Consider the following 26,552-nt stretch of genomic DNA (forward strand, 5'->3'; position numbering starts at 1 on the left):
TATTTTATAATATGAAATATTAATATTATTTTACTTTTAAAAATTTCCCATTGACGGGAATTGAAACAGGCTACAAACATATTGAAATGAAAAAAATTTTTGGACCAAATCATTTCAAATTAAAATATCTTTTAATATTTAATAAATTTAATATTTTAAAAATATTTATAATTAAAAAATTAATAAAAAAATTATGCGTAAAAAATAAAAATAAAGATAAACAAAAATTGTATTATGGTTTTTCTTCAAACAAATAAAATCTAAATTTTACATTTTATTCTTCAATTATCCCTATAAATATTTGTCAAGATTTTTTCATGGACTACTACAACAAAGAAAGAGAGAGAAGTAAAGAGGAATAAATTAAGGTTAGAAGTAATGGCAGCAGTTGGTAAACCTCATGTGGTGTGTGTCCCATATCCATTGCAAGGACACATAATTCCTATGCTCAGATTGGCAAAGCTTCTTCACTATAAGGGTTTTCATGTAACTTTTGTGAATACCGAATTTAATCACGACCGTATTCTTGAATCAAGAGGCCATAGTGCCTTAGATGGCTTGCCTGACTTCAATTTTGCCACAATACCTCTTCAAACCCCTCCTTCAAATTCCCACACTAGTTTGGCTGTGAACTGCCTTGCTCTTCTTGAGACATGTAGAAAGAACTTTTTGCCTTTATTTCGTGAACTTTTTACTAAGCTTAATGACACTTCTTCTTCTTCTTCCTCAAATCCTCCTATATCATGCATCCTTTCTGATGCTTTTTTGAGTTATAGCTTAGAACTCTCCCAAGAACTTCACATTCCTAATGTATTGGTTTGGAATATGGGAGCTTCAGCAGTTTTGAGCTTTAAGCACGTTCATGAACAAATCAAGAAATGTCTTGCTTTCCTCATAGGTATATGTATAACACCACATCTTTCTTTTGTTTTTGATTTTTTTTTTTTTTTTGGATAACCTCTTCCTTTTGTTTGCTCTTTAGCTTGGTAAAATTTATTCAATGCCCTTTATATATACAACAAATACAATTTGATTGCTGATTTTAATAGAATACTCATATTACTAATGTGCATAATACAATCAAAAGCGTTTTAAACTTTATTCTAAAATTCTTGCTTTGGAAGTTTTTTTAAGGAAAAATTATAAAAAAATATAATGTGTTTTTATCGTGTTTTTCATTTTAGGATTTATGATTGAATACGATGTAACGACATATTATTTTGCTACAAATTGAATTATAGACTCTTAAGTGAAAATAAATAAAATCATATGATATTGTTATATATATATTTTCATATTTTTTTATATGTATATATATAAAAAAATTGAAGAATATGATTTGCAGATCCAAGTAATGAAGCAGCTACAAATATGGATTTGGACAGTGTAATGGAATGGATTCCAGGAACGAAAGAAGCTCAGTTAAGAGACCTTTCCAAGTTTATTAAAACTAAAGATCAAGTTGATTCTAGTGGAGTACACTTGGAAAGAGCCTCTAAAGCATCAGCTGTCATATTCCATACTTTTGATGCCTTGGATAGTGAAGTCCTAAATAGTCTATCACCCATGTTTCAAGGGGTCTATAGCATTGGTCCTTTACAACTGCTTTTGAGTCAAATCTCTGATGATTGTTATGATTCTATTGAGTGCAATCTATGGAATGAAGATTTTGAATGTATTAAATGGTTGGATTCTAAGGAACCTAACTCTGTGATTTACGTAAATTTTGGAAGCACTACAGTCATGACAATGGAGCAACTCGTTGAGCTTGCTTGGGGACTTGCTAATACTAATCATAACTTCCTGTGGATAACAAGGCCAGACTTGATCATAGGAGACTCTGCAGTTCTACCACCGGAATTTCTGCTTGCAATTGAGGAGAGAGGTTTTATAGTAAGTTGGTGCCCTCAAGTGCAAGTTCTAAACCACCCATCAACGGGAGGATTCATTACTCATTGTGGATGGAACTCAATAGAGGAAAGCATATCTGCAGGGATACCTATGATTTGTTGGCCATTTTTTGGAGAGCATTTTGTCAACTGCCGAAAGAGTTGCAATGAATGGGGTATTGGAGTGGAATTGAGTAGTAATTTCCAAAGAGATGAAGTAGAGAAACTTGTTGAAGAGTTGTTGAATGGACAAAAGGGTAAGATGATGAAGGAAAAGGCTATGGAATGGAAGAAATTATCAGAAGAAGCCACAAGTCCCAATGGATCATCTTTCTTGAGCTTGAATAATTTGGTGAATGAAGTCCTACTATCAAAAAACAATAATAATTTTTCTTGATGGAAACATGTCTTTATTATAATAATCATATTATTTAATGTATTTATCCTTTTTGGGTAAGTTGTCAAAATGGTGATGAATGTTATGCAAACGGCAGATGCACAAGTCCTATAAGAAATTTAAGTTTGAGTACCAAGTTATGGATGAAATGGTATTTGGACTATTGATGATATTTAAAAGCTAAATTAATCTAGAAGTGCAGAAATTAAGTGTAAATAGAAAGTTAATAAAACTAATCAAATAAATTTTTATAAAATCATGATGAAAAATTTTTAATTAAAAATAATTAAAATTTTTATTTTAAATAAGAGAATTATAAGAAGAAAAGAAATTAATTAAATTGAATTTTTTTAAAAAAAAATTATTGCAAACAAAAGGTCAAAGTGATCGATTTTGAAATAATTTAAATTCTCTTTTAAAGTTGTATTTTATATATATAAACCTATTCCTAATTTCACTGCTTTTGATTTAAATAAAATCCATTAAGTTCTTTAATCAATCTTAGAAATCCTCTTTTATCTCTATTTTGAGATCAAAATCTTGGTTTTCTAGCATTGATTTTTACCTTTAGCTGGTCAGTCAATAGCTCAAATTAATACTTTGTGAGGCCAAACACCAAGCAAGCACAAGAAAATGAATCAAAACATAAAATCCATTTTATTGAATAAAAAATCAAAATAAATCCATTGATTAAGTCAAAATATTGCAACCCAAGTCTAAAATATAAACAAAACTACTTCGTAAAGTTCATACTAATAATGAAATCTAAGAAATAAGAAAAAAGTAAACATAAAACAAGCAAAGGAATAAACAACCTAAGAGGATCTTGGCCTGATGAAGTCTTAGTGGAGATGCCCCATTGAGTAATATGAGCTACTGCCATCCTTCATCTTCCTCCAAAATCTAAGTTTAAACCTAATAATTATTTCTTCTCTACTAACTGTGGCTACCTCCCCCTAAAAGATAAGAAAATAAGGCTTATATAGAACTTAAAACAAAAGCCTAAGGTTAAAAATGACTACACAGGTTGGGAGGAGAAATCTAATTCATGCATAGATGATTTAGTAGAAGATCTAATTCACACTGATCATGTGATTTTAAGGGTTAAATAACAAGGCTCATGCAATGACTTTGCAAGTGTAGTGATAGAGCCAAATTTAGACCCATTTTTCATATTGATATTTATGTTAATTTACATATTTTCTGCCTAATTTTGTGGTTTTGATCTTATTTTGCAGAAAATGGAGTAAAATGGTAATTTGACAAAAATGGCCTTAAATCTGCCCAAAAGAAAGCAAAAACTGCACAAGCATGGTTTGCCCAAACCAAAGTGAAGCTGAAATGAAGAGGAAAATAGAAAGCCGACTGACCAGGCCGTTTGCCCAAGTCTGTTTGGGCAAACAACGGAGCAAGGTAGAAACAGTGCTCAGGACAGCAGACAGACAGCCTGTCAGCCCACACCGTTTGCCCTCACAACCTGGGCAAACAACGCACAACACGCTACCAGCAGGGAGACAGCCTGTCAGCCTGCACCGCCTGGGCAAACAAGGACCAGGCACGCAGACAGCAGTGAAGCTAAACAGCCTACCCAGCCTGTTTGCCCAAACAACAACGGGAAAACAGCACTAGCAATCAGAAAACCAGCAAATCTGCCAAACTTGGGGACCAAGTCAACACGAGTCTTTTTACACTCTAATCACGTGGGACAGCTCAGCAACACATAATTCCACCTCAGCACTCTCTCCTACATATTTGGAAAGCCAAAATTCAAAAAGACAAAAATGCCCTCCAAGAATCCAAATCCAAATAGGAAAAGGAGTCCCAACTCAACAAGAAAACCTTAGGGTAGCCACTCCAGCCTATAAAAGGACCAGCAAACCAGTAGAAGAATCATCTTTGGATCAACATACATCCTTGGCCACTCCAGCAGCTGCGCGCCCCTTGCGCTAGCCCTTCTCCATCCTTTCTTGTTTTCTTTCTTTTATTTTTGTATTAGTTTCAGCCATGAGTGGCTGAAACCCTTTTTCTAGTTGAAGAATAAGGTGAAACTTTAGTTGTTTATGGATTAGGAGATCTGAACATGTTATGTTAATCTTTTATTTATCAATATTTATGCAATTTGATGCTGAATTCTATTATTGCTTTGTTATTTAGATCAATAGGGCCCATTGATTCTTGATTGCAAAGTGATAATTTCTTAGTTTGGATAGTTTGAAGTCCGTAATTGCTTGAATTATTCAAACACAAGTAACCCTTGGTGTAAAAACCTAGGAAATTGCATAATCTAGCAATATCACCATACGTTTGGGTAGCTAGAATTAGGTCTCTCTATTTCTTAATGCAATTAACAGTTGTTAGATGCTAAAGGCTCAAGGATGTTCCTTGGCAACTTGTTGATTAGTGGTTAATTGGAGGACGTTCCCTAATTAACCTATGCTTAAGGAGGGATATGGAGGTGAGAAGCGTCTTCCACATTCATAACTAATTTATTGAGTCAAATAAAAAGATATAAGCATCAATGATCAATCCCAACAACTAAAGTGGATCCAACTCTTCAACTAGACTTTTCTCATAATTGCTTTCTCTTTACTTTATTATTTGATTTATATTGTTGCTTTTAATTCTAGTTTAGCTCAACAATCTCAAAACCCCCCCTTTTTATTTTATTATTTATTTACTTGGTCTTGACAAGGAAAATAAGTAAGTATCAATTCCCTGTGGATTCGATCCTATTGCCACCGTCTACAAATTATTTTGTTGGTTGATAATAGGTTTATTTTTTATGGTTTCGACAACCGCTATAAAAAATTGGCGCCGTTGCCGGAGAATTGATTTAACTTATTTATTTTTCTTTCACGACCAGATCTGAACTCAAAAAAAAAAAAAATTTCATGGCTACGGTAAGTATGTCTTTTCTCTCTTCTCAAATTTCTGAACTAACCTCTATTGTGAGAAATTATGGTATAGGTCAAGCTCAACAAGTTCAACAACTTCAGCGAATCAGACCATGTGGGATTTGCGCATATGTAGGATGCCCAACTGATCGATGTCCTACACTTTATGAGAATTACCAGCAAGTACATGCCTTTGGAGGATTCAATAGCCAGCCACAACATGATCCATACCTTGATACCTACAATCCATGTTGGAGGAATCACCCGAATTATGGCTATGCAAGGGCTAACTACTACCAAAACTATGAAGCCCAAGCAACACCTCAAAACTCCAATATGCAACTTGAAGAGATGACGAGGACATTGAAAATTTTTAGGCAAATTCTTGGGAGGTTTAGTTATGCTGGAATATTGTCCATTTTTTCTTAAAAAATATATATATAAATATATTTAAAATTTTCATTTTACGTTTTATATTTTCATCCTAGAATATTTGTTTATCACTTAATATATTATTTTTCTTCTTAATTCTAGGGGAGGACCCAGCTTCCAGTATAAATAATAGGAGTGCTTCTGCGATCTAAGGTTATTTTGTCCCCAGTACTGGTGAGTGGATAAACATACAACATTGATACTTTTCTTGAATATGTTTATATATATACTATTTTATTTATTTAAAATGGGAATGGATAAAGCGAATTCATATTTCTTGAATTAATGAAAATTGAATTTAAAGCACAACTCAATAAATAGCCGATTACACACTGTATATGCACCGAACAGATAACACCTTGATGACAGATGATTTATTTTCAACTTAGCATATATTTATATTGTCTTTGAGACAACGCTTGATATACACACAACTTTTGGGGCATATGTCAATTAGTCACCCTTTGGGGGTAGCTCTACATATGTGTATGACCAGTATTTTATTAGCTCTTGGGCCAATATTGTCATCATATAACCTAAGATGCCAGTATTGCTCTCAGACTGTCATTATTATATTTTATCGCACCTGAGATGCCAACATTATCCACGGGAGCATGTTATGAGTGTATGCAGATTTTATTTTTCACATTTATGATTTTTGGATTCATTATCCAGCAGTAAAATCTTAACAATTTATATTCAGCTTATTTTATATTAATTGAATTAAACTGTATTTATTCAGCTGACTTATTTTAGCTAAGTATTTGTTACTATTAAGTATCTAAATTTTATCTTTTCCCCTTTGTTATTTATTTATCTGCTCACTGAGTAGATTGTACTCACCCCTTATACTTTTAATATTATAGATTCTTTTTGGTGATCCACTCCTAGCAGTTTATATCTCCTAGTTTTGTCCTTTCTTCCACTTCGCCCGCTCAGAGTCTAGTGGAGGTCGGCCAATCCTAAGTCCCTTGTAACTTTTTTGTTTTGTAATTTTGAAAGATAATATATAGATTGTATATTCAAGTGCTGGATGTATTTTATTTAGTACAAATATATTATGAATTGACTAGACCAGCCATCAGTCCTCTCTTCTATGTTTAATATTTTAAAATTATAGTAGATTATACATATTTATATGTATATATTAGGGAAAACTCTATTAGTTTTTTGAGTCATATCCGTCTCTACAGATTAGAGAATGGGTGTGACATAAAGTGGTAGGAATAGAAAGGTCATTTGACCTTTTCAATCCTAAAATACCTCTTTCACTATCAGTTAAGGCATTTGTGCCTCCTTCTCTTTTGGTTCCACGTAGCGCCGCTGTAACCCTTGAACTCTGTCCGTCGCCAGAACTTGCTTTAATTTGCCCAATCTAGCCGCTGTCGGCGGCTACTGTTATGTTCACCATGCCCTGTCCCCTTCCTTTTTTCTTATGGGCCTTATTCTCCTCCCATCACTCCTGGTATCCTATGATTTTGAAGCATCTGTCCCGTTTATGCCGAGATCCGCCGCAATGGGTGCATTTTAAGCCTGATTTATCATCCCAGAGTGATGACTTGTCTGTGCCTGACCGATTTTTGGCCAATAATCCTGTAATACCCGGCTAGATTCCGGCATCGGAATCTCTACCTTCTGGCAGAATCTCCGTTGGAATCTGGAATTCTGATGATGCCAGAGTCTTCTAGAGGGGTAAAATGTGTTTCAAAAATGTTTTCACATGATTTTATGGTTTTAAATAGAAAAGAAATTGAGTTTTGAAAAGAAAAGGACAAGGAGGAAGGACCCAGGTTCGGCCGCCGAACCTCAAGATCGGCCGCCGAACATGGGGCTGTTTCGGGAGTGCTTTAGGCCTCCGAAAGCTTTGAGGGCAGAAACCAGGTTCGGCCGCCGAACCTCAAGTTCGGCCGCCGAACATGGGAGTGTTTCGGAAGCAGGTTTGGCTTCCGAAGGTGTTCTGCTCAGCCACCTATAAAAGGCCCCCAGATCGGAAATGGGCGAGTTTTTCTCCCCATTTCAGTCATAGGTGAGTTCATGCCTCCTTTGGTTGATTTCATGTCTTTCCTTCAATCTCCCAAGGTTTTTATAAGTTTTATGGTTGTTTTGAAGAGTTTTAAAGCTTAGATCGAAGTTTTAGAGCCTGAAGATCTTTGAAGTTTGGATTCTCCATATCTCCAAGTTAGGATCGTACCAACCCTCGATCTTCAAGAGGTAAGTGTAGATCCTTGCTTTCCTTTATGTTTCACAAAGTTTTAAGTAAGTTTAAAGAAGTTTTAATGCTTGAGTATGGGTAGATATGCATGTTAGGGTTTATATGGGTTTTATGCTTAATGTATGTTTATGTGATGTTATGTTGAGAGGTTTAAGTTAGTTTGTGCCCTATATGCATGTGGGAGTGTGGTTGCATGTTTGGGAAAGAGCATGTGAGGTTTTGGGTGGTTTGGAGGTTGGTTTTGCATGTGACTAATTCGGACCTGCTGTTCAGAGGGGACCAGGTTCGGCCGCCGAAGGTATGTTCGGCTGCCGAACCTGCATGGAAGGCAGCTTTGGCCGCCTAACATGCCCCCGAAGGCCAGGACTTTCGGATCTGTGAGAAGCTTCGGCCGCCGAACCTGCCGCCGAAGGTGCCAGACTTTCGGCTCTAGAAACACTTTCGGCCGCCGAAAATGCCCCCGAACCTGCATGGCTTTCGGCTCTGGAAGAGAATTTCGGCCGCCAAAGGTACCGCCGAAAGTGCTCTGTCCAGCCCTTTCATGGTTGTTTTCTATGCATGTTTTGAGGATGTTTTAGGGGATTTCTGGGGAGTTGTTTATGAGTTATTTAGAGTGTGTTTGGCACCTCATTCGAGTCCACCTGTGTAGGATCGGACCCGAGGGACCGAGGAGGCCAGCAATGTGAGCTGTTGCAGAGTCAGTTCAGCGTCTGCCAGAGGTGAGTAAAACTAACTCAAATGTTTTAAGCATGTTTCACACATCATGAATACCATGTATATGTATTAGGTTGCTTGCATTAGATTTCACGAAGATGTTGCATTGCATAATTTGATGTTGATGTGGATGGACCAAGGCGACGCCAATAGCCCTAGCTATGTTATGTTAATGAAGTCCTGAGGAGCCCCACCGAGGACCGGGCATAATGAAGTCCTGAAGAGCCCGAAGGGCCGGGCACCATGATATGTTACAGACAGAGGGAGTTTTGGTGGTCATGTCCATTCGTGATGTGAAATGTTTGTGCTGTGACGCATTCCATGATAGCATGTGATTTACTATTGTTTTCCATGTTCTGCTCACTAGGCTTTTTAGCTCACCCCTCTCCCCTAACCCCAGGTTTGCAGGTCAGAGGTAGTCCAGGAAGATGTCAAGGGTAAAGGTTATGGCTTATGTAATAGATTAGTGTTTTAGAGTGGACATGTATTGTAAATTTATATAATGTATTTTAAGATAATATAACGTATTGTAACGTAAAGCAGAGTTATGTCTATGGATTAGTATTGTGCTTGGCCCTAAGGCTTGATAGTCCATTTTTAGTACATGATGTATGTTATGTTTTAAAATGTTGAGTTGAGTTTGAACCAAACTTGTGGCATGTGATGTATACCACGCTAGAGTATTTGATGAGGACTCTAGTGGAGGTCTTATGTTTATGGTTTGATGCATGCTCAGGTTAGGTTTTGGTTCATCGGATATGATCCAAGCTTGATGTATGTAATGTTGACCCAGTTAGAGCATTTGATGAGGGCTCTAGTATGGGGTTCTTTTATGTTTTCAGTTGTGTAGCATACAGGTCAAGCTTGGTATATACATCAGATGTTTAAGTTTTATGTAAATGTTCTGATCATGTATGGGATTTGACCAGGTGATAGGATGTATGTTAGGCTTGCTACGGGTCCCGGCGGCCTTAAGCCGATCTGGATCCTAGCGTCGGTAGCGGTCCGGTTTTCGGGTCGTTACAGAGTGGTATCAGAGCCCTAGGTTCATATGGTCGGACCTATAGTGTGTCGGGCTCATAGATGTTATAGAAGGGCAAGCACAATAAAAAAAAAATCATGTCCACTAGGATAGGATGTAGAGTCCTGTCTTGTATGAATAATGATGTGAAATGTCATGATTTTGTACATGTGCATTAATGTTATGTGATGAATGTATGTGCAGGTTCATGTGTTTCCACATGAACCGTATGATGCTAATGTTGTTTGTATGCTTGTGTGTTGTTCTTCAGAGGAGCTAGGATGCGAGGCACTCGTCGATCTGTGGAATCGACTGGAGTTCCGTCTGAGAGGGAAGGTATGGATACCTTTCCCCCTGCTCTGCCAAGAGCGCAGTCGTGGGGAGTCAGCAGATGGGGAACATCAAGGGACCCTGGAAGGTCTTTTGATGTGAGCAGAGAAGGAATGGCTCCAAGAAGGATGTCAGCTAGTATGAGGGAAGTAGAGATGGGTGTTCAGAGAAGAGATATCAGTTTGGGAGTCAGAGTGCCAGAAGAAGGTATGGGAGATTCTTGGGAGGATGCTCAGACTCAGGATTCCAGAATCTCGGGTTTAGGAGGAATTGATCCCTCCACCCTGAGTACAGCTGCCATGAGGAGTAAGAAGTGGGGCAGAACCCTGAGGGGGAAGAAGAGTAAGTTCTGGAAGAATTTGAAGTCTAGTCTGGGATTAGGAGGTGGCTCACGCTCTGGCTCAGAGCGTTCTGGATGCTCGAGGTGTGGAAGGCCGCACAAGGGAGTCTGTCTGGCGAGGACAACAGCATGTTTCAGGTGCGGACAGGAAGGGCACATGGTTCGTGAGTGTCCCACTGTGCCCTGGATGGCTCAGTCCCAGCGGGCAACTTCAGGTATAGCGGCTCAACCAGCAGCTCCAGCCATGTCCCTAGGCAGTGGTCGAGGCAGAGGGAGAGGGTCAGCCTCTTCTTCAGTAGGTTTCTGTGGAGAAGGTCCGTCAGCTCCAGCTCGGATCTTCACCCAAGCTCCGCAGGAGGCAAACACATCGAACACGGTGGTGTCAGGTACACTCACTTTTGAATGTTCTGATGTGTATGTTTTGTGAACCCTGGTGTTTCTCTTTCTTTAGTTGCTCCGAGAGTCGTTGAGAGGTTGAGTTGATAACTTCTGGGCTAGAGTTTCCTCTTTGGGTCAGTAGACCCGAGTGTGATCCATCTATGGCAGAGTCAGTCTGCCGGTTCAGTCCAGTGTCAGTTGAGGGTAGATGCCTTCCACCCGACTTTGAGGTCCTAGACTTGACTGTCTGGACGTCATTCTAGGGATAGATTAGTTTTCTACTCGTGGTGTTATCTTGGTCTGCAGAGACAAGGTAGTCAGGTTCAGAGGACAAGATGGATCAGAGGTTGTCTTCTGAGGGGACAGAGTAGGGATGCCTAGAGGTTTGATGTCAGCCTGTCAGGCTCGTAGGGTGCGTAGGAGGGGTTTTCAAAGGGTTCTAGCTCTTGTTTGAGAGTTTAGCAGTCAGGTTAGGGAACCAGCCTCAGTGTCAATGGTTAGAGAGTTCTTAGTTGTCTTCCCAGACGAGCTGTCAGGTTTACCACCTGCTAGAGAGATAGAGTTTGAAAATAGAAGTGATGCCTAGCATCAGGTTCATCTCTATTCTTCTCTACAGGATGGCACCTGCAGAGTTGAAGAAGTTGAAAGAGCAGTTGCAGGAGTTGGTAGGTAAGGATTTCATCCGACCTAGTACCTCACCTTGGGGTTGCTTCAAGGTGGTTAGGGAAAAGAAGGATGGATTCCCGAGAGTTTGTATCGACTTCAGGCAGTTGATCAAGGTCACTACCAAGAACAGGTATCCCCTACCTAGAATCGATGATCTACTTGGCCAGCTAGCAGGAGCCAGTTGTTTCCAAGATAGATCTTAGATTCGGGTACTTCCGGATGAGGATTAGAAAAGAAGTTAGTTTAGTAGAGAAGAAGGAAGAAGAGAAAGGGTCAGAGGAGTGCAGCGGAAGCCAGTGGAGTTCAAGAGTAGGTTGGGGTATTGCGTATGGTGTCTCCTAAGAAGAGGGTGTTTTGTTAAAGGAAGAAGGGTGAACTAGCTCCAAGATACATCAGACCCTTTGGAGTCCTGCAAAGGATTAGGGGATGTATCCTACAAGTTAGATTTACCTACTTCCATAGAGAGAATCCATTCGGATTTCCATGTTTCTGTGTTATGAAAGTTCGTGTCAGATCCGAGTGAGGTTCTTAAGGAACCAAAGGTGGAGATCTTGAAGGGTCTCACCTATGTTGAGCAGCCAGTGCGGATCATTGACACACAAGTAAGAAAGAGAAGGAACAAGGAAATCTCGATAGTGAAAGACCTTTGGAATCGCCAGTGAGGGCGAGTCCGCTTAGGAGAACCGGGAGTCTATACTCCAGCAGTACCCGTGTCTCTCTTTTAGGAGAGAGGTTTTTAGGTTTGCTTGCTTGTTTGCTTGCTTGTTTATGTATGCTTGATGCTATGTTTTGAGATTGCCTGTTTGTTTGAACATTCGGGGACGAATGTTCTTAAAGGGGGGAAGAATGTAATACTCGGCTAGATTCCGGCATCGGAATCTCTACCTTCCGGCAGAATCTCCGTTGGAATTTGAAATTCTGATGATGCCAGAGTCTTCTAGAGGGGTAAAATGTGTTTCTAAAATGTTTTCACATGATTTTATGGTTTTAAATAGAAAAGAAATTGAGTTTTGAAAAGAAAAGGCCAAGGAGGAAGGACCCAGGTTCGGCCGCCGAACCTCAAGATCGGCCGCCGAACATGGGGCTGTTTCGGGAGTGCTTTAGGCCTCCGAAAGCTTTGAGGGCAGAAACCAGGTTCGGCCTCCGAACCTCAAGTTCGGCCACCGAACATGGGAGTGTTTCGGAAGCAGGTTTGGCTTCCGAAGGTGTTCTGCTCAGCCACCTATAAAAGGCCCTCAGATCGGAAATGGGCGAGTTTTTCTCCCCATTTCGGTCATAGGTGAGTTCATGCCTCCTTTGGTTGATTTCATGTCTTTCCTTCAATCTCCCAAGGTTTTTATAAGTTTTATGGTTGTTTTGAAGAGTTTTAAAGCTTAGATCGAAGTTTTAGAGCTTGAAGATCTTTGGAGCTTGGATTCTCCATATCTCCAAGTTAGGATCGTACCAACCCTCGATCTTCAAGAGGTAAGTGTAGATCCTTGCTTTCCTTTATGTTTCACAAAGTTTTAAGTAAGTTTAAAGAAGTTTTAATGCTTGAGTATGGGTAGATATGCATGTTAGGATTTATGTGGGTTTTATGCTCAATGTATGTTTATGTGATGTTATGTTGAGAGGTTTAAGTTAGTTTATGCCCTATATGCATGTGGGAGTGTGGTTGCATGTTTGGGAAAGAGCATGTGAGGTTTTGGGTGGTTTGGAGGTTGGTTTTGCTTGTGACTGATTCGGACCTGCTGTTCAGAGGGGACCAGGTTTGGCCGCCGAAGGTATGTTCGGCTGCCGAACCTGCATGGAAGGCAACTTTGGCCACCTAACATGCCCCCGAAGGCTAGGACTTTCGGATCTATGAGAAGCTTCGGCCGCCGAACCTGCCGCCGAAGGTGCCAGACTTTCGGCTCTGGAAGGACTTTCGGGCGCCGAAAGTGCCCCCGAACCTGCATGGCTTTCGGCTTTGGAAGAGACTTTCGGCCGCCGAAGGTGCCGCCGAAAGTGCTCTGTCCAGCCCTTTCATGGTTGTTTTCTATGCATGTTTTGAGGATGTTTTAGGGGTTTCTGGGGAGTTGTTTATGAGTTGTTTAGAGTGTGTTTGGCACCTCATTCGAGTCCACCTGTGTAGGATCGGACCCGAGGGACCGAGGAGGCCAGCAGTGTTAGCTATCGCAGAGTCAGTTCAGCGTCTGTTAGAGGTGAGTAGAACTAACTCAAATGTTTTAAGCATGTTTCACGCATCATGAATACCATGTATATGTATTAGGTTGCTTGCATTAGATTTCACGAAGATGTTGCATTGGATAATTTGATGTTGATGTGGATGGACCAAGGCGACCCCAATAGCCCTAGCTATGTTATGTTAATGAAGTCCTGAGGAGCCCCACCGAGGGCCGGGCATAATGAAGTCCTGAGGAGCCCGAAGGGCCGGGCACCATGATATGTTACAGACAGAGGGAGTTTTGGTGGTCATGTCCATCCGTGATGTGAAATGTTTGTGTTGTGACGCATTCCATGATAGCATGTGATTTACTATTATTTTCCATGTTCTGCTCACTGGATTTTTTAGCTCACCCCTCTCCCCTAACCCCAGGTTTGCAGGTCAGAGGTAGTCCAGGAAGACGTCAAGGGTAAAGGTTATGGCTTATGTAATAGATTAGTGTTTTAGAGTGGACATGTATTGTAAATTTATATAATGTATTTTAAGATAATGTAACGTATTGTAACGTAAAGCAGAGTTATGTCTATGGATTAGTATTGTGCTTGGCCCTAAGGCTTGGTAGTCCCTTTTTAGTACATGATGTATGTTATGTTTTAGTTGAGTTTGAACCAAACTTGTGGCATGTGATGTATACCACGCTAGAGTATTTGATGAGGACTCTAGTGGAGGTCTTATGTTTATGGTTTGATGCATGCACAGGTTAGGTTTTGGTTCATCGGATGTGATCCAAGCTTGATGTATGTAATGTTGACCCAGTTAGAGCATTTGATGAGGGCTCTAGTATGGGGTTCTTTTATGTTTTCAGTTGTGTAGCATATAGGACAAGCTTGGTATATACATCAGATGTTTAAGTTTTATGTAAATGTTCTGATCATGTATGGGATTTGACCAGGTGATAGGATGTATGTTAGGCTTGCTACGGGTCCCGGCGGCCTTAAGCCGATCTGGATCCTAGCGCCGGTAGCGGTCCGGTTCCGGGTCGTTACAAATCCGGCACCGACAAGGTCGTGGCCAACTGTCACCGGCGATGGAGAAGGAAGATGGATAGCACGACGCATCTTTTCACCACAGAGTCGAGAGTAGGCATCATCCAAGGACGGTAATGGCTCTTTGTTGAGAATTTCTCGACGGACTGGGTCAAGCTCTGACTATATCCCGGCCAAAAAAAGGTAAAGACGTTCCTTCTAAATTTTCTAGTTCCAGATAATGATATTAGTGTCCCCTTCGATTCTGGTTGGTTGTCTTTCATTGATCTCAGCCCAGATGGCCTGGAGATCATTGTCTAGATCCTTCAGCGTGCTTTGCTTCCTTATTGTGTTAACTTGTATGCCTTAGACTATAACTCATAAATAATCAGTTTGTTACTGTTCACATTGAACCTGATTTTGAGGGCATCCCAAAGCCTTTTGCTTGTCTTATGTTGCAATAGATTTGGACGAAGTTTTTATTCTACTGTCTGGATCATCCATTCTTAGACGATGCTATCATTGGCTTGCCATAGGTGAATGGCCGAGTCTGTTTCTACTGGAGGAGGGGGGATCCCGGTCAAGTGGTTTAATTTTCCCCTCCCTGTAATAAACATCTCCATTAACTTTGCCCAGACGATATAATTAGAGTCGTTCAACTTCACATCGGATGGTGGCTGTACTGAATCAAGAGTAATTTGATTTGCTGGTTTTTTATTTGTATTTTGGCTATTCGAAATTAATAGAAAGAGTTTGTGTGACAGGTCTGCTATTGGATTAATTACTGCCTGGGATTAATCGGTTGGACTCTGGCTAGAAGAATCGGCCATTGCTGTTTCTTGATTAAAGAAGGTTGGAAAAGGTATTCTGGTAAATAATGATTGCAGGAAAAATCGGCTAAACTTTTAGACCGAAACCCGCTCTGATACCATCTAGAATTATAAGAAGAAAAATATTTTTCATTTTCTTGCTTTTTGTGTAATAGGATACAAGGATTATATAGTACAAGATATTATCAATAATGCCTATGATTATGCTATTAATCATCACCTTGAATCATACTAGAATTATGCTAACTATGGTAATATTAATCACTGATTAATTATAATTATGATAGAATATTCTTTCCAACAATTAGGTCTCCACTAGCAAAATATTTTCAAGTGCATGGTCTTTTCAAAAAATAGGATTTGAAAGAGGTAATGAATTTTGAAATGGATTTGAAGGAGGTTATAGATTTTAAAATGAATTTGAAGGAGATTGTAGATTTTGAAATGGTTTTGATTCTTCAAAGGTTCTTTTGGAACAATATGGGCTCTGATACTAATTGTTGGGATTTAAAAGGATTTGGTTTAAAGGGGTGAAAATAACACTTATTAGGTTTAAAGAATTTAGTTTAAAAGATTGAAAAGAGTTTAAAAGTAAAGAATTCAGTTTAAAAGATTGAAAAGAGTTTAAAAGTTAAACACGTTTAAAGGTTAAAATATAAAAAAACTGAAAGAAGAATAAAGAAAGAAAATAGAGAAAAAACGAATAAAATAGTTGTGCATTGGCTACATTTTGATTGCTTTATATTATTTAATCTAACAAGTCTATTTATAATAAAAACGTAACAACCAAATCCTATCTGATCAGATGATTACAACCATAAAATTTAAATAATTTATCAGATCATAGTATCTGATTTTTTTGAAACAAATAAACATTCAAAATTTAAAAATAATTGAATTGAAGTTATTATAAGGGTATTATTATTTTCAACACTCTTTTTTAATATCTAGCTGAAGCACAAAAATAATACTCCTCTGACTTTTAGCTTCTACAGTTCGTGCTTGTTCGTTATTTTTGTCATTTTTCTTTGATTAGTACACTTTTGGGACATAACTTGTTTGTTTATAAATTTTGCAAATGACATCAGCTCCCCGCCAGCAAAATATTTTCAAGTGCTTGGTCTTTTGACAAAATAGGATTTGAAAGAGGTAATGAATTTTGAAGTAGATTTGAAGAAGGTTATGGTTGAAATGGATTTGAAGGAGGTTATAGATTTTAAAATGAATTTGAAGGTCATGAATTTTGAAATGGTTTTAGTTCTTCAAAGGTCCTTTGGAACTATAAGAGCTCTGACACCAATTGTTGGGTCTAAGAGGATTTGGTTTAAAGGGTTCACAATAACACTTATTGGATTTAAAGGATTTAGTTTAAAATATTAAAAGGGTTTAAAAGTTAAACATATTTAAAGGTTAAAGTGTGAAAAACTGAAAAAGAATAAAAAAAGAAAATGGAGAAGGGACAAACATAATGGTTGTTTTGATTGATTAATATCAATTTGTGAATATGCTTTTATCCATTTAATTTTATAAATGTATTATATTTTATAAATGTATTATATGTCCATTTGTAAATTAGTTTGTATCGGTTTAATTTTACAAGCATATTACATATCCATTTATAAATCTATTTGTATTTATTTAATTTTACAAATGAACTATATGTCCGTTTGTAAGCCGTTTACAGGTTTATTTGGGAAATCATTTTATTTATAAACGGATTATATGTTTGTTTGTGAATATGTTTGTATACATTTAATTTTACAAACGGATTATACATTTATTTGCAAATCTGTTTGTCTATTTAATTTTACAAATACATTACACGTCCATTTGTGAATATGTTTATATTCATTTAATTTTACCAACAGATTATATATTCGTTTGCTACTCTGTTTGTGTTCATTCAATTTAAAAAACAGATTACATATTCGTTTATAAATTTGTTTATCTCCATTTAATTTTATAAATAGATTAAACATTCGTTTGAGAAGTCATCTGTATAAATTTAATTTTACAAATGAATTACACATTCATTTCCGAATCTATTCGTGTCAATTTAATTTACAAATGGATTACACATTCGTTTAAGAAACTATCTATGTCTATATAATTTTACACACAGATTACACGTCTATTTGTGTCCATTTAATTTCGTAAATAAATTACACGTCCGTTTGTGAGTCTATTTGCATCCATTTAATTTTTTAAACGGATTACATGTAAATTTGTATCCATTTAATTTTACAAACGAATTTTATATATGTTTGCAAATCTGTTTATGTCATTTAATTTACAAATAGATTATATGTACGTTTGTAAATCTTTGTATCCATTTAATTTTAATCTCACAATAGGCGAGGAGTTCTTCATTATATGGAAGATTCCTCTTGATACATGACTTATCATATTATGGAGGCCATGAGAAAATTTTAATATTTTAATTTTAAAATATTTTTTATTTTATTTTATTTTTAAATTATTTTTTAGTTTTAGATAATAATTAAATTTGAATACGATAACAAGTTCGAATCAAACTTGACTTCATTAAATATTTCACGAATCAAGTTTGAGCTTATAATTTTTTTTATACTTCTTAATAAATAAAGTTAAATTTTGAAAATGTTGTCTTGGTTCGATCACACCCTAACCATTTGAATGACAAAAAGATTAGTAATTTGCATTACAATTAGATTGTTTGTATATACAATTCTGTTTATAAATTAGAGAATATGCAAACAAAAAATATAAGCGGATACCAAATTCATTTGTAATATAAATAGATTATTTTTCAAAAAAAATTACAAATAATATTTATATAAATAGAAAAAGATGGATTTGTAATTCTTCTCTAAATCAAATTATACAGAATTTTATAATTTATAAACAGGTAAATTTATTTATAAATTTGTTCATTTTTTATAATGTCTGCTGCGAGATTTTTGCTTTTTTGTATGCAGATGTATGGTGGCCAATTTTTTTATTTAGTGCTTTATTATGGTTAATTAATTGTGCTTATTTGGAAGGAAGAGAACTGAGTGTTAATTACATGTGTTTTTAATCATCACATAGTACGAGGGATTGGATTGAGACTTGATCATATGATGTGAATCGTGCACTTTCTTTAGCTGAAACGTCAGTTAGGATTCACGCTCATTGATAAAGCTATCCTTCCTGATTGAAACATGACAGGCCTCGTATCATCTAGCAATCATGCACAATCTTTATTTGCCAATTAACCACTTGAAAATCTCCTCTCTCTCTCTCTCTCTCTCTCTCTCTCTCTCTCTCTCTCCTTCCCTGAATTTCCAAGAAAACTAGTTGTTGCAACAGTAGCATATCTCTGTCTCTCCACGGATACCTTTTACCTTCTGAAGTTGAGATAAGGTACTATCATTAGTGTTTGTAACCAAAATTGCACAATACACTGAATTTGATTCTATCTACATCTCAATATAAACCCCCCTCTGTCCTCTCTTTACACATCAAGCACTTGCACTTCCACAAGTAGACTAGCTAGCTTGAGTTAGTTTACTTCCTTGTACATTTTTTGTTTGTTTCCAGCTCCATTAGAAAACATGAATCAACAATCTTGCGTCTTATTTTCACTTCTAATTGTTTTCCTTCATTGCACTATAATATTATCTCAGTCTCCGGCTGCTGCACCAGCACAGGGACCGGTGGCTGCATCCCCTCCTCCTCCAGTCATATCACAGACACCAGCTGCATCCCCAGCACAGCCAGCTTCAGTACCTGCTCCCACCAACGTCACTAAAATTCTTGAAAAAGATGGCCACTTCACAGTCTTCATCCGCCTTTTAAAATCCACCCAAGAGGAAAACCACTTACTCACTGTCCTCAACAACTCAAACAATGGTCTGACCATCTTTGCACCAACCGATGGCGCTTTTTCGAACCTTAAATCAGGCACTCTCAACTCCCTGACCGATGAACAGAAGTCTGAGTTGGTGAAGTTTCATGTAATTCCTACATTTCTATCAACTTCCCAATTCCAGACCGTGACTAACCCAGTAGGAACAGAGGCTGGAAGTGGCGGCCGGGTAGCTCTCAACTTCACCACTTATCCCAATTCAGTGAACATCACTACAGGACTTACCAATACAAGCATTTCTGGCACCGTGTACACAGACAACCAGCTAGCCATTTACAGGGTAGACAAGGTGCTGCTTCCTATGGACATTTTCACTTCTAAGCCTCCATCTCCAGCACCAGGACCAGCACCGGAGAAACTAAAGCCCAAGAAGGAGGCTCCTGTAGCTGAGACTCCTGTTGTTTCTACTACAGCGAATACGTCTGGAGCAGTAAGTCCTGTGCATCATCATGTGTTGCTTCTCGGAGTTGGCATAGTTGCTGCAATATTTTCTTTGTGAGATGACCATGCACACAGGGGGTTATGGGGTTTCAACTTTTTGGTGAACTGGATCGGATGATGGTGATCAGCATATTCCTCAAGCGTCCTATTTGTACCGTTTATATCCGATTACTTAATTAGGGTTGAGTTCGAAGTTTTACATCATTCCTTTTTGTCTTTCTCTTTCCATCTGCATGGGAAGCATTAATAAAAATTTGAGTTGCGTATTAATATTAGTACTTGTCTTTTTTTTTTTTTTTCCTTTCCAATATTATTATTTCTGTTATATAGTTTTTCTATAAAGTATTTTCACGTAGTTGGTGATTCAGGATCTCGCAGTTTTAAAGAAGAGTAACGAGTTAAAGTTTATTCATCTTTTTTTAATAATTTTTTTATCACGAAAATGTAATTTTTTTTTTCATCTACTTGTGATTAACGCAATGATTTTTTATATGAACTCCCAATATATAATCGTAATTTTTTATATGTATTATATTATATTTTTATATGATACAATTTCTAAATAATTATTTGTATTACGAAAAATATAAGAATGTAATTGATAAAATATAAGTATATATTATATAACAGGTTTAGCACATATATATATCTATATTAAAGCCGAAACAAAGAGAAAGTTTAAGACTTTCTCTGTGTTTAGCATTCTTTTTTTCTTTTTTTTTAGAAGTTTAAGTTTTTTATTCTTAATTTTTCAATATTTTGATTGTCAATTTTAATTTAATATTTAGTTTATAGTATGATAATTGATAACCTATTAAAAATCAACAAATATGAATTGTGTATAGAGAGAATATGATCGAATCCACAAGAAATTCACACTAAGAATTTTTAAACAATGATTAGGAAAATAAACAATAAAAAATGAAAAAAAGAATTTTGATGATAAGGTAAAATAAAAATCAAAGTAATTAAAGAAAGTAATGATCAAAAGAGAAATAAAACAATGTCAATAAATTTTAGTTGAAGTGTAAAATCTATTTCAGTTTTAGAAATTGATCATAAAAATAAAAATATCTTTATTTATTCCAATAAATTAGTTCTAGTCATGAATGACACTTCTCATAATCAATATCTCCTTAGGAGTAAATTAATTATGAAACATTTACTAATTAACCCTAGTTAATAAATCGCCCAAAGAACGTGTTTGAGATTTTAATTTATCAACTATCTTAAATATTAGAGAGACATAATTCTAACAAAAAAACCAAACTACATGGTGAGTTCAAATTAGATCATACAATTTTTTAGTGGCTTACACTAATTATTACTTATCGTTGATAATCTAATAAACAATTATGAACTTTAAAAATTCAAACTAACAATATATCACTTTGAAAATATGAACAATGGGCCCTATTAATTAAATAACAAAGCAATAATAATATTACAAACTGAAATTGCATAAATATTGGAAGAATAAAAGATGAACAATTATGTTTAGACTTCACAATTCATGTATAAACTGAAATTTTAACATAACTCTAAAAAGAAATAAAGAGTTTAGCCGTTCATGGATTTGAAAGAAAATACAAAAAAAGAAGAGAGAATCGGTCGAAGAGAGAGATAGATGATGATGTGCGACTGTTCATAATGATGAGTTTAAATAGATGATTTTTCTTTTATTATATTTACATTCACAAGAGAACTCCTTGATTTGAGGAGGATATCGTACCGCACTGGAGGAGGCAAAATCGAGCAGGTCCCGTGGCTTTTAATGAGGAGACTTGGTCTTCTTATTTTCAAATTTAAATTTTTCTCACTTACTATTAGATCTCTTTGCAGACTGTTGATTTGTCCAGTAGTTTAGGCAAACCGCTAGTCAAATCCACCATCTAGAATATGGTTAACTCATATCGCGGGTCTTAGGTAATTTCTGGCTTCTGTAAAGCATAATCATCAGGTGGGTTTGCCCAAATCACTAGTCGAGTCAATTTCAGCACTTTTTAACATATTTTTATTAAATCCACTTCTTTTTTACTTCTCTGCGAAATATCATCAAAAAATATAAAATTAGTTAGAAAAATACTTAATTCAATGCTAAGAAGATTATGAAAAATATGTTGAAATTACGTTCGATCATGCCCCTTTCAAGACTTGGGTGACATAATAGACTAGTTTTTGCTCCCCATTGTCCTCGTGAACGAGTATCGAGCTTACTGTTTTCTATGTTATAGACAGGTATAGAAACAAAACCTCGCCTTCAACGGGCGAGCTTAGCAGATGGGGAGATGATAAAAAGGTTCTTAAACTTTTAAATGTTTCTACTCACTCTTCCCATAAAACAAACTTATTTTTGCCTTTTAAAACTTTAAAAAACAGGAGACACCTCCTAGCGAAGCAAGATATAAACCGGCCAAGAGTTGTGACTCACCCATTCAACTTTTATTTCATTAATGGTTTTAGGTACCTCCATATTTTGAATGGCACTAATTTTTTTTGGGTTTACTTCTATGACTCTTTATGAGACTATATATCCCAAAAAAATTTCAGTTTTTATCCCGAAGGTGCATTTTTCAGAGTTTAGCTTTGTAATGACCCGAAAATCGGACCGCTACCGGCGCTAGGATCCAGGTCGGCTTAAGGCCGCCGGGACCCGTAGCAAGCCTGACATGCAACCTGTAAACCTGTTTAATCCCATACATGATCAATAACATACATAAAAATTAAAACTTTTCTTTCATTCATACACCAAACTCAACCTGTGCATGCACTGAACATAATCATAAACATGATCCCTCTGTGGGATCTCAACAATGCCCCAATGGGCAATTACAACATATGTTGAGTTGGTTTACATAAACATCATAAAAGATCTAGGATCATGCATTAAAAGGGATACCTTACACATAGGTCAAGCACAACCTCTAATCCTCAATACCATTACATTACATAACTATTCATAACTTTACAATTTCATCATGTCCACATTCTATCTATTACATACAAACGACTTCAATACTCTTGCGGACCTCCTGGTCTACCCTGTACCTGCATACCTGGGGTTAAGGGGAAAATGGGTGAGCTACAAGAGCCCAGTGAGCAGAATAATAAAGCATTTAAAATACATGCTAACATGAAATGCATCACATCACAACTAATCATATCAAGGATGAACTTGTCACCATATAGCCCTCTACATATTCCAATCATGCCAGGGGCGTAGTGCAGGCCACACCTGATCTTTCTCTTATACATAACATAACATACATAACCAATAGTACCGGGGGCGTAGTGCAGGCCACACCCAGTCTTTCTCTTACATAGTGCCAGGGGCGTAGTGCAGGCCACACCTGGACTTCCATATCATATCATCATGTCATAACATATGAGGGCTAATGGATCATTCAACATTCATCCACATCAACAACATATTATGCAATGCAACATATTCGTGATTTCTAATGCAAACAACCTAAAATATCACATGGCATTCGTGATGCATGAACATGCTCAAAACAGATTTATTTACTTGAAACATAAGGAGTTATTCTACTCACCTCTGGCTGAAGCTCTACTGACTCAGAAGCAGCTGACTCACTGCTGAGGTCCTCGGTTCCTCGGTTCCAAACCTACACAGGTGGACTCAAATGAGGGACCAACATACTATAACATGACTCTGAAAATATCCCCCAAAAATCCCCTAAAACACCTTAAAACAATCATGCAAAACATGCAAAGGAAGGCTGAACAGGGCAGGTTCGGCGGCACCTTCGGCGGCCGAAAGTCCCTCCAGAGCCGAAACCCAGGCAGGTTCGGCGGCACCTTCGGCGGCCGAAAGTCCCAGACAGAGACGAAAGTCTCTTTTCGGGGGCAACTTCGGCAGCCGAAAGGCCTGCCTCCCTGGCAGGTTCGGCGGCCGAAAGTCCTTCGGCTGCCGAACCTGGTTTCTGCCAAAGGGCAGAAACTAGGTTCCCTTTGCACAAAAACCTCTCCTTCCCATTCCAACATGCATATAGCTCATTCAAATCATGCAAATATACATACATTGGCTCCTAGGGGCTTCAAACTATCCTAAACCCCAACTACAACACACAACAACAACACATTGCTCAAAAACACAACCTAAGCTCATAAACCTAACCATAAGCTAAACATGCATTCTACCTCATAGATCTTACATAAAACTTACTTAAAACATGCAATGAGCTTAAGATCGGCTCTTACCTCTTGAAGATCGAGAGAGAGACGACCTAAACTCGGAGATGGGAGAGATTTGAGTTCTTGAACCTCAAAGCTCCAAAACTTGCTCAAAACTTGAAAATCTTCAAAACAAGATGAAAACTTGTGAAAATCGTGAAAGATTTGAAGGAAAAGCTTAAAGATTGGTGAGGAACGGCGGAGAGCTCACCTTGGCCGACAATGGGGAGAAAAGCTCGCCCGTTTTTGGCTAAGGGACCCTTTTATAGTGGCTGGCCAGGCCACGTTCGGGGGCCGAACGTGCCTCCGCATGCATGCCATGTTCGGCGGCCGAACTTGAGGTTCGGCGGCCGAACCTGGACTCCCCTCACTTATGCCTTCGGGGGCCTAAGGCACACCTGAAATGCCTGCATGTTCGGCGACCGAACTTGAGGTTCGGCGGCCGAACCTGGGTTTTCCTCCAAGGTTGTTTTCATGCAAAAACTTATTTCCTTTTCATTTAAAATCATGAAATACATTAAAACATTTTATGAAAACATGTTTCTACCCTACTAGAGGCTTCCAACATCTGAGATTCCACCGGACGGTAGGAATTCCGATACCGGAGTCTAGCCGGGTATTACATTCTCCCTCCCTTAAGAACATTCGTCCCCGAATGTTCCTCAACTAGCACAAGCAAAGCATACAACATGTCATACACATAAAATACATGAAACATATAAGAAACTAACCTTAGAAAAGATAAGGGTATTGATGGAGCATGGACTCCCGTGTCTCCCAAATGCATTCTTCCATATTGTGGTGGTTCCATAGGACTTTCACCATCGGGATTTCTTTGTTTCTCAGCTTTCTGATCTGGGTGTCTATGATCCGTACTGGCTGTTCAACATAGGTGAGATCTTCTTGGATCTCCACATCAGGCTCACTAAGAACCTTGCTCGGATCTGACACGAACTTTCTTAACATGGAAACATGGAAAACCGGATGGATTCTTTCCATTGAAGCAGGTAAATCCAGCTTGTACGACACATTCCCAATCTTTTGCAAGATTTCAAAGGGTTCGATGTATCGTGGGGCTAGTTTACCTTTCTTCCTGAAGCGAACCACTCCCTTCATAGGAGACACCTTGAGCAATACCAGATCCCCCTCCTGAAACTCTACCTGCCTTCTGCGGATGTCTGCATAACTCTTTTGTCTGCTTGCAGCAGTCTTGATTCTCTCTCTAATTATGGGTACCACCCTGCTGGTGATTTCTACTAACTCAGGCCCTGCCAAGGCCTTCTCTCCAACTTCCTCCCAGTAAACGGGTGATCTGCACTTCCTTCCATACAAAGCCTCATATGGAGCCATCCCGATGCTAGCATGATGGCTGTTATTGTAGGCAAACTCCACCAAAGGTAGATGCTGCCTCCAAGAACCGCCAAAGTCCAGCACACACATTCTGAGCATATCCTCGATAGTTTGGATGGTCCTTTCTGACTGTCCATCAGTTTGGGAGTGGAAGGCAGTACTGAAATCCAACCTAGTACCCATGGCATTCTGCAGACTCCGCCAAAACCTGAAGGTGAACTGGGGTCCTCTATCAGACACTATTGAAACAGAAACCCCATGCAGCCTGACGATCTCATCAACATATACCTGCGCCAACTTGTCCACAGAATAGACACTCCTGACAGGGATGAAGTGAGCAGATTTGGTGAGTCTGTCCACAATCACCCATATGGAGTCCAATCTGTTGGACGTCGCCGGTAACCCCACTACGAAGTCCATAGCTATATTCTTCCATTTCCACTCTGGAATAGGTAGCGGGTTAAGCATTCCAGCCGGCTTCTGATGTTCCAGCTTCACCCTCTGACACACTTCGCAGGCTGACACAAACTGTGCCACTTCTTTCTTCATAGCTGGCCACCAATAAACCTTCTTCAGATCTTGATACATCTTGGTGGCCCCGGGGTGAACACTGTATCTTGCATTATGAGCCTCCCTCATAATGTCTCCTTTTAGCCCTATGTCATCTGGTACACAAAGTCTGCTCCCATAGCGGAGGATCCCCTTACTGTCAAACCTGAACTCACTGTCCTTGCCTGACTGAACAGTCCTGGCAATCTTTACTAACTCTGGGTCCTCATGCTGTTTCTGAGCCATTTGCTCCAGAAACACAGGTGTCACTCTCATCTGGGCCACTAAAGCACCTGTACCAGACAACTCCAACTGTAGGCCTTCATCAATGAGTTTGTAAAACTCCTTCACCACTGATCTCCTCTCTGCCGTGATGTGGAATAGACTGCCTAGTGACTTCCAGCTTAGGGCGTCTGCCACAACATTCGCCTTACCCGGATGATACTGAAACTTGCAATCATAGTCACTCAGCAGCTCTACCCATCTCCTCTGTCTCAAATTCAAATCTCTTTGACTCAGGATGTACTGCAGGCTCTTATGATCTGTAAAGATCTCACATTTTACCCCATAAAGGTAGTGCCTCCACATCTTGAGTGCAAAGATTATTGCCGCCATCTCTAGGTCATGCGTGGGGTAATTTAACTCATGCTTCTTCAGCTGTCTAGAAGCATAAGCAATCACCCTCTCATTCTGCATTAGTACACAACCCAGTCCCACACGGGACGCATCACAAAGACTGTAAAGTCTTCATCACTAGATGGCAGAGCTAACACTGGTGCTGAAGTCAACCTCTTCTTAAGCTCTTCAAAACTCTCTTCGCACTGATCGATCCACACAAACTTTTGATTCTTC

At 38.2% G+C, this 26,552-nt stretch overlaps 2 protein-coding genes across 2 annotated transcripts; both read left to right on the plus strand.

The window, feature by feature from the left end:
- The first annotated feature begins 378 nt into the window (after positions 1–378).
- Positions 379–2,286, plus strand: LOC110611505 (7-deoxyloganetin glucosyltransferase). The gene is made up of 2 exons (XM_021751887.2): positions 379–898; positions 1,346–2,286. Exons 1-2 carry the CDS (start codon positions 379–381, stop codon positions 2,284–2,286), a joined length of 1,461 nt encoding a protein of 486 aa, XP_021607579.2.
- Positions 2,287–18,778: 16,492 nt separating this feature from the next.
- On the plus strand, positions 18,779–19,879 carry LOC110612273 (fasciclin-like arabinogalactan protein 12). Its single transcript, XM_021753011.2, has one exon. It carries the CDS (start codon positions 18,850–18,852, stop codon positions 19,660–19,662), a length of 813 nt encoding a protein of 270 aa, XP_021608703.2. The 5' UTR covers positions 18,779–18,849; the 3' UTR covers positions 19,663–19,879.
- The last annotated feature ends 6,673 nt before the right edge of the window (positions 19,880–26,552 follow it).

This window comes from Manihot esculenta, chromosome 3 (assembly GCF_001659605.2).
Source record: "Manihot esculenta cultivar AM560-2 chromosome 3, M.esculenta_v8, whole genome shotgun sequence".
Lineage (NCBI taxonomy): Eukaryota > Viridiplantae > Streptophyta > Magnoliopsida > Malpighiales > Euphorbiaceae > Manihot > Manihot esculenta.